We start from the raw sequence: 13130 nt of genomic DNA, 5'->3' as shown, positions 1-13130 counted from the left end.
AATCTTTCTTTGTGAAGGGGCTTTCATTATTTCCAGAATATCCAATATCATCAAATTTTGGACATATGCATATTCACTATAACTTAAAGGCATCTGTTTTCTTTCAGATCTGAGTGATCAGCTGCTGGAGGTGGTTGGTTTGGAAGGAGCCATGGAGATGGGGCAAATATACACAGGACTGAAAAGTGCTGGCCGAAGACTGGCTCAATGCTCTTCTGTGGTCATCAGGTAGTTCTTTTTCTGTAATTGACAGAGGGGTTTGACATAACTTCACCAAAACTAATCAAAAGCACACAAGACTAATAGTGACATTTATTTTTGCTTCAAATGAGCAATGGTTAATATTTATATATTTCAAAATGATAGAAATTGGCAGATTTTTATAGAGTGTTGGCTAGCTATTACTTATCAGGTCCTTTGAAATCTGATTCTCCCTTGTTGACTACCATGGAAATGGTGATGTGTCCCTTCTAACATGCAAATTTAATCTCCCCTATGCTCTATGCTCATGCACACTCAAGTTCACTGAGGCACTAAAGTATTTATCAAGTAAATACATCCAAAATAATAATAAAAAAGTTATTGATCAATTATAAACTTAAATTCTTTCATAGCCTAAGTGCAACACTGTTTCTGTGAAATTAAATAGTAATAAGTTATTGTATGGTAAAACAAAATGTGAATTAAATTTGAAATTTTCCAAGGAAAGTTTCCCATTATTTCACTGGTGAAGGGGGGGAAAAGTCCATTTTGACAAGGAATCAGTCTCTTGGATGTACGAATTCTGTATCCTTAAAAATAAACCCTGACATTTTTTTTGCATTAATAATTTTTGTTTTTAACACCATATTTACCAGGAAGCTCTTAACATTCTTATGACCTAGGTGCCTTTCAGAGTATTCATTAATAGTGAATAAATATCTCCATTTCAGATGAGATAACTTTAGAGGTCCACTTTACCACATTTGCCTTCCCTGGTCTCATCATCGTCTACCCTATATATAGTCTTTTATATGATATATTTCAATGTTATACTTACAGGGACATATTTTTCCCTAGGACTAGCAAGTCTCTGCCAATGCAGATTGATGGGGAACCATGGATGCAGACACCATGCACAGTGAGTACAGGGTAGCTAAAATACCCTGTCAGTTTCATTTTTACAAAATGAAAATAATAAACAAATAATCACAGTATCTAATCTTTTTTCTTGCCTCCTTTAGGACCTATAATCAAATAATTCCCCTCTTACTTATGTATCAAAGCCATTGCATTCAAGGTTTAGCAGTTATATGCCCTTGGAAAATTTCAGTTTTTGAATATGTGTTAACCTACGTATAACTTTAAATACCATGGATCAATTATGAACTCTGGAACTAAGCAAAATACAAAGTTTCTAAACTTTCTTGTGTTTATTTCAGAACACCTTATGAGAAAATTATTTATGGGAACTTCAGACGTAAGTCTCCCTGGATTTATTACTCATCTGTTATTTTGTCTCCATTTAGGGACTTGTGGGTTTGCTTTTCTATAGAAAAAACAAAAATCCCCCTTTTTCTACCATAGTTGTTGTCTTCATAACATGATATCATTTTTTAATTTTTCTAATTAGTTATACATGACAGTAGAACACATTTTGACACATCATACATGAATGGAATCTAACTTCTCCTTCCTCTGGTTGTACATATTGTAGCGTTACACTGGTTATATAATCATATATGCACATAGGGTGATATCTGATTCATTCTACTATCATTCCTACCCTCCCTCTGTTTAATTCAAAGTACCTTTATTCTTCCCTACCCACCTCCTCATCCTTATTGTGAATTAGCATCTTCAAATCAGAGAAAACTTTTGGTCTTTGGTTCTTTTGGATTATCTTATTTCACTTAGCATGATATTCTCCAGTTCCATCCATTTATTGACAAATGCCATAATTTCATTCTTCATTAAGGACGGGTAATATCCTATGTGCATATATGCCATGATTTCTTTATCCATTCATCTGTTGAAGGGTATCTAGGTTGGTTCCATAAGTTAGCTATTTGAATTGAGCCTCTATAAACATTGATGTGGCTCTGTCACTGTGGTATGCTGATTTTATGTCCTTTGGGTATAAACCAGAGTTGGATAACTGGATCAAATGATGGTTCCATTCCAAGTTTTCTGAGTAATCTCCATATTGCTTTCCAGAGTGGTGCACCAATTTGCAGTCCTACCAGCAATGTATAGATGTACATTTTTTTCCCCACATCATCACCAACATTTATTATTGCTTGTTTTTTGTTTGTTTATTTGTTTTGGTATTGGGGATTGAATTCAGGGACACTTAACCATTGAGCCACATCCTCAGCCATTTTTTGTATTTTATTTATTATAAATGCAATAAGAAGCTATTAAATGCTTTAAGTATCATCTGACTTACATGTTTAAAGTTCACATTGACTGCTATGTGGAGAATATGCTGAGGAGCAGATAAGAGACAGGTTTATCCCTGTTGTCTGGGAGGTGGCAGGGAAAGAAAAGGGAAAACTAAAGTTTGCCAAGGGCATGTAATTTGAGCTACATTCTGGAGTTTTGAGCAGGAAGAATTTACTAATGCATTCTTTTGAGATGGGAAATGGGAGATGAATGAGGAGTTTTAGTTGAGGCTAACTCGGACCTATAAATGACAATGCTATTTACTTAGTAAAGTTGGAAATGAAACTGATTAAGGAATAACAGTATAGGGCCTTCATCTTGTATAAACATTGTGTTAAGTGCTGATGTTGAATGAATTTATTATTTTTCACACGAACCCTGAATAAACATCTGAATTATCAGATGGAAAAGTGAGGCTTTGGGATTTTAAATAACTTATTCATGTTCTGTTATGCGGCAAATATGAAACTCATACTCAGATCTCTTTATTGAAGTATCATTTTCTCAACTTCTAGTTCAAATAATGTAAACTACTGATTCCAAACAGCACACCCTAGCAAATCAAAGGGAATTTTTAAATTTTACCTCTTAAGATTGAACTCTGGAGCTGTTGGCTCAAACATTAAGTATAGCACATAAACATAACCTCTTGTTCGTTTCATATTCTGTTTCATTATTTCCTAAAAATATTGGCTATTTCCTGTGCTTTCTGCCATTTTTTATTTTTGGTTCCAAATATCCTTTTTAAAAATTCCTTTCCCTCTACTTACCGGAATGTCTACGTTTATACTTTGTCTATTCCTCTTTAGACTCTCCAAATGATACTTCTGAATTCAAATTTATATTCACATAAATGTTAAGGGTGTAGAAGTAGTGGTAGTGATGGCGGTGATGTTGGTAGTAGTGTTGGTGATGGTGGCAGTGATAGTTTTACTGGTAATGACATTATGGAGACATTTATGATAGTGGTGGAAGAGTAATAGTAGTTATGATGGTTATGGTGGAAATAGTGGAAAAATTCCTAGTGATGGTAATGATAGTAGTTGCAGTGATTATGGTGTTCATGATTGTAAAGCAGAATGGTAGTGGTTATGGTGACAGTTGTTCCCTTGTCTTTAATAAAAGGTCACTATTCATCAGTCATGTCACAACAAAATAATTTTTTAAAAAACAATGAAAACAAATAACTTCTATGAATATTCATTGTATTTCTTTAGACTCTTTGGGAGAGTAGAGTCTCTATACTATGTTGTGAGTAAAGAAGCTGAAATGGCAATGATAAAAATTCATATTTATTAAGTTCTTATTGTGTGTACATATTGAGGTACTCTCTCTGTTGACATATTTAATTCTCCCAAAATAACCTAATAAACCTCACTTTATGAATGAAGCCACTAAGGTAGGCAGAGACTAAACAGATTGTCTAATTCTGCACACCTATTAAGTGGCAGGGTAGAAACTGAAACTCAGGTGGCCTGGCTCCAGAGTCCTCATTCTTCATCACTGCGCCTACCATGGATCTCACCCTGGAAAGACCCCAGTGTACCCAAGTGAGCCACCTCCAGAATGTGACCATTTACAAATCACTTACTGACCTTCTCCAGCTTTAAAAAAACTACGTCTATTGAAATTTAAATAGTGTTTAAGAATAATTGTAGCTTATTTCACATAGCACTTTTGATAATGCTTTTAACTTTTATTTTAGTTAGTAATAGTATATTCATTTCACTTCTTAACTATCATGATCTACAATTGTTATTTTAGTAATAATGTGTACATAATTTACATTTAATTTTCTCTTCTTGTAAATTCACTTACTCATTTAAAACATGCACTGCAGCCTACACTGGGCCAAGAACTGTACTAGACTGTGGCTCATTATTGTTATTTCACATTCTGGCTCACTCTGTTTTTCCTAGAACCACATGGAGTTCTGAACTTTAAATTTCATTTTAATTGAAGAGAATATTTAATATCCATAGCATTAGTATGATTTAACTAGAAAGTGTTTTATTTTCTTCAATCAATAACACAATATTTTTCTTACAGAACATAAGAATTGGTAGAATGTTAAAATTCTTTGCTGAATTTAAATATCCATGAGCTGATATTCAAGTTATGAAGAGTTTCTCTAGATATAATTTTAGAAGAAAGCAGAAGTTTTATTTTTTTAAATAGAATATATAAAATAGAAGGACAAGCAATAAATGTCTTGATTCAAAATCCATAAATATTTTTTTAAAAATCAGGATAACACAGGTTCTTAAAATGGCTGGTAGTGATGCATAACAATGTGAAAGTATTTAATGCTAATGAACTTAAAAATGTAAAGTTAAAATGGTAAATTCATATATATATATATATATATATATATATATAACCACAATAAAAAGTGATTTAAGAAACAATGTAATATTTGTTTATAAAGTTTACTAATCCTGACTTCAAAATAGGAAGAAAGGCAAAGACCAAAAGTTTTAAATTTGCCCTTGAAATATATATTTTTAAATTATTTTTATGACTTTCTAAATTCTCTCACTGAAAATCAATCTACAGAAGCTTCTTAAATATCCCTGTGTTCATAGTATTGTAATAATCACCAAGTTAACAAAAAATATATTTTAGCCATATAACTATTTAGTCATGCAAATAAGCATATTTAACTTAAGAGGATCTTAATTCTAGAATAATGTATATTAAAATGTTCTAGAAGAACCTGTATTCGGGCTGGACTCCAGAGTGAAATTATTTCTACCTTCTTCCTCCTCTTATCCTTTCTCCTGAATACAGAGAACATATTGACTCTGTTGTCCTTATATTCCTAAAACAGGAAGAAGAACAGCTGGGGTGAGAGAAGAAGAGAGTTACATGATAGGATAGGGGAGAACAAAGATTAGGTCTAGCTTTATTTTGTATCTGTACACACAACACCCATTAACTCTCCAAATTTTACAATTGATGGGTGCCCAGAAAAGTTTTGTTAAGTTAGAAGTGACTGCACATGGCATCAGAAACTTCAAATTCAGTATAACCAAAATGGATTGTTCATCTGTCTCTTCTTCCTGTTCCCCAAATACTAACCTCTCCTCATATCCCAGATCTGCTGCTTTTCTCTATGTTATTTTGATTTAGTGGAACTATTACACACCCAGTGTTTTCTTAGCTAGCAATCTGAGAGTCATACTATGCTTATTTATATATTCCCAAATTCAATTACCACACCCACTTAATGATATGACCTATTTCTAGAATCTTTTCTTCCAGTCCTACTACCACTGTCATAGACTTGGCCCATTACGTTTCTCTCATTCCTGGCAAATATTACATATATTCTTCCACCACCATTTTTTGTTGTATTTTAAATAATCCTTCACATTTCCATGAGAATGATCACTATAAAATACTAATTTCACCATGATACTTTCTACTTAAAATTCTTTAATTATTTTCTATCTGATAAAATATAATAATTTGAGACAGATTTCCTATTTGACCAACTTCATCTCCTGTTTCAATTTTACCTTTTCATATACTTCTCCCTTGTTCAAAGAAACTTTTCCTCTTATTTAGTTGAATGGCATCAATTGATCCTTTGAAACTCCTTCTGAGCCTCCCCTCCTCCACAAAGCCTGCCTGAGCACTGCCCTTCTACTCCTGCACCCATTCTAACACCAATTCACCTGCAAACTCAGCCTCCATGGTCAGTATCTCTAAAATTATGTTGAAATCATGTTTTGCTGCTTTTCTGAGGTTATAAGCCCAAATTTTTGCCAGCTTAGTACAGCCAGAGTATAGCACTGTGCCTCAAATATGATTTGATTGCCAATACCAAGTGCATTTTGAATTTGTGAATTTCTTAAACACTTCATGGGGTAGTATCACATTTTTAAAAATGCTTTCTACTAAATCTTTTTTCACTGAACATAATGTAGTTTGGCTAGCAATTCATTCACATATTTTTCATATATAAATATATGTAAAAGTTATTTTGAGTTATCTTTATTCATTATATTCTCAAAGCAAAGATTTGAATGTATCAGAGAAGATATACTTTCCCAACTCCCAAGATGTAATCCTTCTGTTTCCTGGTATGGTACAACTAAACTTCCTTGGGCTACTTCCTTTTACTTATCCATTGTGTATTTGTGTTAGTCAGCTTTTCCTCACTGTGACAAACACCTGAGAAAAACTGCTTAAAAGAGGAAAGATTTATTTGGGCTCACAGTTTCAGAGGTCTCAATGAAGTGCATGCTGGATGGCTCCATTGCTTTGGGCCTGAGGGGCAGTACAATATCATGGTGAAAGGGTGTGGCAGAGGAATGCTGTTCTACTCTTAGTAGCTTGGAAGCAGAGAGAAAGACAGGAAGGGGCTGCTGATAAGATAAATGCTTCCAGGGCATGCCCCTGGTGACCCACTTTATCCAATTAGGTCTCACTTCCTAAGGTTTCTACCACCTCAGAATAATGCCATCAGATCATGACTCCCATTCCAATCACCTCCCACCTCTAAACGTGGTAGCACTGGGGCCTTCAAAAGATGAGCCCCTCGGGGACATTTCTGATTCAAGCTATAACAGTATTTATTGTACAGATTCCTTGACATATAATATGCCTGTATTAGTTATTATCTGTTACACTTTTATGAAATATAATACCAATTAGGTTTTAATGCAGGATCCATTTAGCACATTGTCTATGAATAAGGTAGAGAAAATTCCTGAAACTTTCTCCTACATCATAGAGAATGTGAAGGAATTTATTCATGATCATAAGCTAAATGGTGAAACAACAAACCACAGGTGATATATGAGGACTCATCAAAGTGACAACTGCAGTCACAGTAACTTCCGGAAAGCATTTATGTGTGTAGGTCTTCCTTTGCCCTTCTAGGTACCTTTCCTGGTATATACCTCTCTGGATCCTGAACCTACTCACCCAATCTCAGCTTCTTGTGTGTAAATACTTTCAAGATGCCACACAGCCCTGACCTAGCACTTAGCTGCTCCTTGATGAGTCTGGTGGTCTTGCTGCCTGGAGAATTTGATCCCTGTTATTCCTGAGGCCTCTTGCTGCCCTGAATTTCCCTATGTACACTGTTCAGTGAAACACAATTTTCTGACTGGAACGACAGTTCCCTCCACTGACTCTAGCACCTCCTTGACTTGAACATTTGAGCTTTGCTTGCACACTTATCTAGAAAGATGGGATCTTTTCCCCTTACCCAGTTACTACAGGTACCTGTAAAAAAAAAAAAAAAAAAAAATATATATATATATATATATATATATATATATATATATAATCTTCATTTTGGTCCTTTTTTTTCATAAACTCCAGCACAATTTTAAAATTGTAAAGAGGAACAGTAGAGGCCTAATATATCTAGGTTTTGTGTTTAATTATTAAAAATAATCATAATTGTAAGATGTTATTTAATCTTTTTTTAAGAGAGAGAAAAAGAGAGAATTTTTTAATATTTATTTTTTAGTTTTCGGTGGACATAACATCTTTGTTTGTATGTGGTGCTTGAGGATTGAACCCAGGCTGCATGCATGCCAGGCGAGCACGCTACTGCTTGAGCCACATCCCCAGCCCGTTATTTAATCTTTAATCACTTGCTAGATACCATTAATCTCAGGCCACTGATACTGATAATGAAAGATTTTGTAAATGTAAATTTTTCCAGACCCAGAAATTTACTGCTAAGTAGATGAAGGCCAATAGATTTTTCTAGACATTTTAAAGGACTAGAGTTATTTAAGGGGAACCTTTGTCTCAATACGTAATGTTTATTAAATGTATACCATATACTATTTTCTGTTCAGTGTGCTAATATTCATCAATAATTTAATCTTCACAAAATCTTAAGAAGTCAGTAGAGTTATTATAATCTCCATATCATAAATTTTAAAAAACTGGAAGCCCGAGAAGTCAAGTAACTTGCCCAAGGTTACATAGTAAGAGTAAGCAGGCTATTGGTCTCTACTGCCTTCTCCTAATTATGATGCTTGCTGCTTCACTCAGTGCCTCTTCAGAGTCTTAATGTATCTCTAAAAGTAGTAATCAACTAAAACACATTATTTATAACAGAATCCAATCTTTATTAGCTTATTTATATTTTTGATCTTTTTATGTTTTGCTTCTCAGTGTAGCACGGCCATCCCTCACATTACTGCCAGAATTACTACTGAACACCACAGCTGTGATACCTTGCATTCCTTGATTCAAGTCCAGTACCTCCTCGTTTCACATAGCATACAATTCAGAATCCTCATCACGGCCTTAAATTATACCCCCAACACTAGCACCAGCCTGGCATGCTGCATAGGGACCACTTCTGGAAGATTCATACTTACACTGTTATGGGTGGAGATTCCTCAGTTTTTGTCTTCCCCCCAAAAAAACTTAAAATCAAACTATACAGAGAGCAGATGAGAATAAGTAAGCATGCTGCTTTATTTAACAAAACAAAAGTACACCCCAGAGAGCATGGAGCTGGCCATTTCAAGAGAAAGGGGTGGTCTTCTGCACTGTAAGGTTTTAAGTTCTGCTTGGTATCCTCCTTGCTCAGGAGTTATTCAGTTTGGGTGGGATGATTACACCTGCCTAAGTTTCTGCACCTGTACCAATTTTACTATGTCAGAACTGTTCCTGTCACTACCTAAATAAAACAAAGGTGGGGGTGGTGAGTGGGAAGAGATGTCACCAAAGTCTATGGAACTCCTGACAAAACACAATGCAAACAATAGAATTATGATCCCAAGGTCATCTACGACTAGTCCCTTGGAGGATGATTGTATCCTTTCTTCAGATTGACAGAGAGCTGTTGGTGCACAAGTTGGTCTGTGGGGAGATATACCAGCCAGATGGGTGCCACCCAGGGGTGGAACCTGAATTTTCCTTCCACACTTTTGTTTACATCTATCTAGCTACCTGCTCTAATAATACTGATTCCTTCTGTATTGTGCCTAAAATTCCCATTCTGTTTTGTGGTTTAGAAATGAATTCATTCTCTAGCCTCCAGACAAGCTTCAGGAAATCTATAGATTCTTCCAACAGTTCTCTGAAACCCATGGTTTGCATTTTTTCATCTAATCTTACCAATGGTTTATTATATTTATATACTTAATGTTTCCCTTTTACTCAGATTGCCCGAATTAATTATTCTCTTTTGTTAGGATATATGTATTTTTAAAGTTACTTCAAAATCTTTCTGGACAATGATGGGATTATAGGTACTTGCATACACAAAAAGTTTTTAAAAAGCTCTTCTTCAATGCCAAGCTTAAAAGCACTTTCCTCCTGAAGTCTCTTTAACTCCCCATCTGTCTGAAATATTTGCCTGATCCTTTGTACTTCTGTGACTCTGCTAATATCTCCATGGTGTCCTAACCCACAAGCTTCTCTCTCGGCTAGTGTGTGTGTGCATCCAGCTCTTCTGACTTAACTGTAAGCATTTTAAGATTCCTCTTTATTTCCCCTTTACACCTTGCATACTATCTTTTACATAATATCATTTCCAGTAAGTCCACAATCATTTGAATCATTGCTTGCACTATGTAATATGTTAGTTTTCTCAGGTTGCTTTTAAACTTTTTAATTTGTTCTTAGTTTTCAGCAGTTTGATTTTGATGAGTCTGGGCATGGATTTCTTTGAGCTTATACTAGTTGAGTTTCACTGAGTTTTATGTGTCTGTAGATTTATGTTTTGCCAAATCAGGAAGTTTTCAGTCATTATTTCTTCAAATACTGATTTCTACATAACACTCTTTCTCCTCTTCTTCTAAAACTCTTATGACATGTACATATTACATACTTTATTGTCTCAGATCTCTGAGCCTGTTCATTCTTTTTTCTTTCCTCTTGTTCTTTCTATTATTTAGATAGGATAATAAACATTTCCTTCATTCAAGTTCATTGCTGTTTCCCCCTCTTATCTCCATTTTATTCTTGAGTCTAAAAACTTACAGTTTTTGTTTTGGTAATTATATTTTTCAATTGTAAACTGAATTTTCAGTTGTACAATTTTCCAATGATTCTTTTTGTATCTTCTATTTCTCACCTACCACTTTCTGTCTTTACTCTTGAATTGTCTCCCATTATTTCTTGGAACATGATTATAATAGCTGCTAACTCCTTGTTTGTTAATCTCAACAAGAGATTATATATCATCTATTATATATATATATATTATTATATCATCTCAAGGCTTGTATCACTGGGTGTGTAATACCATATACGTTTTTGAAATTTTCCTGGTTCTTTTTATTTTGAGAAATTATGAGTTATGTCCTGAACATCTTAAATATCATGTTTTGAGGGCCTGGCTATTATTTAATTCCCATGGAAAATATTGTTTTGCGTTGTCATTACTGTTATTCTAGCAGGTGCCTTTCAAGGTTAGGTTCAGGTCACAGATGTTAATTCATCTTCTATAAGTTGTGGCCCTGATATCAGCTCAGTTTTCAAAGTATTTGTAATATTGTTCAAATTTATATTGCATGTAAAAGATCTATATGTCTGTCTGGACTCCCAATGGTAGCCTACACTCGAATTCAGTTATAAGTTATCAGTATTCTGTTTAAAGTCAGATCCAGGCCTAGTCAAATAAAGAGCAAATTCAGGGAATTCTACAAAGCTTGGCAGAATATCTTGCTTGAGCTCCCTCCTCTCCATGATCTCTCTGATGTTTTTCATTCCATGCAGTCTCATGTTCTAGTAAGAATCCAAGAGTTTAGTTTTTCTGCTCTGCCATGTATTTCCTGAAGTAGCATCTTCCTCCAGGATGGCAAGGGGATACAGAGAGAAAGAAAGAACAGGGATCTCCTATTGAGCCCATAATTCCTTTAATGAGTTAAAGTCTGTCCTGCACTAAAGTGTTAGGCACCTGCTGCTACTATGTAATTGGCTATGGACCTGTGTTGGTAGAGATTGTGGTAGGGTTCGTGTACAACACTTTATTTTCCTTACTGTCTTTGATCTGAAGGGCTTTACTCTCCTATTCTTTAAATGAGAAAGATAGGATTTTCCTTAAAACACTCTATGTATACTTGGTATACAGTGCCCAATATAAATAAAGAAGCTCCAGTTAAGTCCAAGCCAGGAGATACAAGAAGGGAGAAACAACAACAGGAACATCATCACCAATTCTGTAGCATTTAATGTTCTGACTTTTTTCCCTAATCTGTCTGTTATCATTTACTTTTTGGTATCCTCAGACAGAGGCTTGGTGTAGGATGTTCAGGGTTTGTAGCCATATCCAGTGGGAGCAACAGAGTAGAGTGTACTTACTCCCTCTTGGCTAGACCTGAAATCGTCCCCTATATCCTTAGATGTTATATTGCTTATGGCTCTTCTTAGATGTGACTGAATTCTCTCCAAGAGTCAGCATTTCATCAGCCTATCACCCATGCATGTTTATCCACTAACTTGTGGATTTCACAATATATTTCGCATTTTCATATCACTTAAAAAATACTAACTATATCTAATAAATCTTTTAAGTCTTTAATCTTAATGTCATACCCATTTTGGTAAACCGTCTTTAATTTTTTTCTACTCCTATTTCCTATAGTTAGCCAATTTGAGGCAGCATCTACCTGTTTAAGAGAAAATAATGTGGCCCCAAAGCACAGCTCTTTTATTTACCTCTAAAGATAAGATTAAGATTTTAGATATTTCTCTATATCAAGAATAATGTATATGACCACATGAGGTTTTGTTTTCCATTACTTTATAGACAGAGACATTCATTTTAAGACTCTTATTAGTTATCTGTTAGTATGGGAGACTTCTAGACCTGGAGGCAAGGTTAGGTGATCCAAGGTCAAGAAGCAAAGAGTTCTGTGACTGGGACTTTCTAACCTGTTTTTCTACTCTTAAACCTGTCATCAGTCCATTAAGCCTGTTTGCCTAAGGATAAAAAGTTCAGAAGAGGAAATGCCATGTTTCTGAAGAGTCCTAAAGTACACTGTGTTGAAAAAGGGAACATCTAGTTGTAAAGCAGGTAGCCAGTCCAGTGAGGCGCCTTTCCATGTGGACATTCCCTAGTAGTTCTCTCCCTAGCAAGTGTCATACAGAACATTTACATTTAAAAACAAAAATAAGCCATTTTAAGAGGATACTGCTTTAATGACCCTCTCAAAGATCCAAAGTTGAATATTATGAAAATCTTTTTTATTTTGTAATAGTATTTAGAAGAGCATTTCATCTAATATCATATTAGAAAATACATTGACATCTGCTAATTTTCCCCATAGTTTGTGCTTATACCTCCCTTTTGATTATTAGCTAAATAATAAGTTTTCTTAATGTCAACTCAAAGGTAGAACTATGTTTCCTGCCAAGATCCTGGTAAAACCTAAATTTAAACAGTACACAAGGAAAGACTTATGAGAAAATGGAGCAATTTTGAGAAGTAGGCAAATAGCTAGAATTCGTCCTTTTTTTACAGTAGGTAAATTTCCTTATGCCTAATACCTAAGCTAACTAACCAAAGACTGAAGACTAAAAACAAATTAGAAGTTATAGTCTTACTACTCTCTTATTACAGAAGTTTTATTAAAACTTCTGTTTTCAGCTTTTTATTTAAGACCTATTCTAGGTTTCACTATTTTAAAAGTTATTTTGAGGAAGCTGGCATCTGCAAGTGAAATAGTCAACTTTTCTTGCACTTTAGCAGAAATTAAATGCAGTCAGAAGTTAAA

General features: G+C 34.6%; 1 protein-coding gene across 6 annotated transcripts in view; it reads left to right on the top strand.

Annotated features, from left to right (window-relative positions):
• Positions 1-13130, top strand: part of Dgkb (diacylglycerol kinase beta) — a 580628-nt gene that overhangs the window by 555466 nt on the left and 12032 nt on the right. For all 6 annotated transcript variants that reach the window (XM_077796729.1, XM_026408351.2, XM_026408343.2 and 3 more), the window contains 2 exons: positions 108-228; positions 1060-1120. In XM_077796729.1, coding sequence (XP_077652855.1) covers positions 108-228; positions 1060-1120 — 182 coding nt within the window. The remainder of the gene's footprint in view (positions 1-107; positions 229-1059; positions 1121-13130) is intronic.

This window comes from Urocitellus parryii, chromosome 3 (assembly GCF_045843805.1).
Source record: "Urocitellus parryii isolate mUroPar1 chromosome 3, mUroPar1.hap1, whole genome shotgun sequence".
NCBI lineage: Eukaryota > Metazoa > Chordata > Mammalia > Rodentia > Sciuridae > Urocitellus > Urocitellus parryii.
Note: the sequence above shows the minus strand (reverse complement) of the source record. Positions and strands in the feature narration are given on the sequence as shown.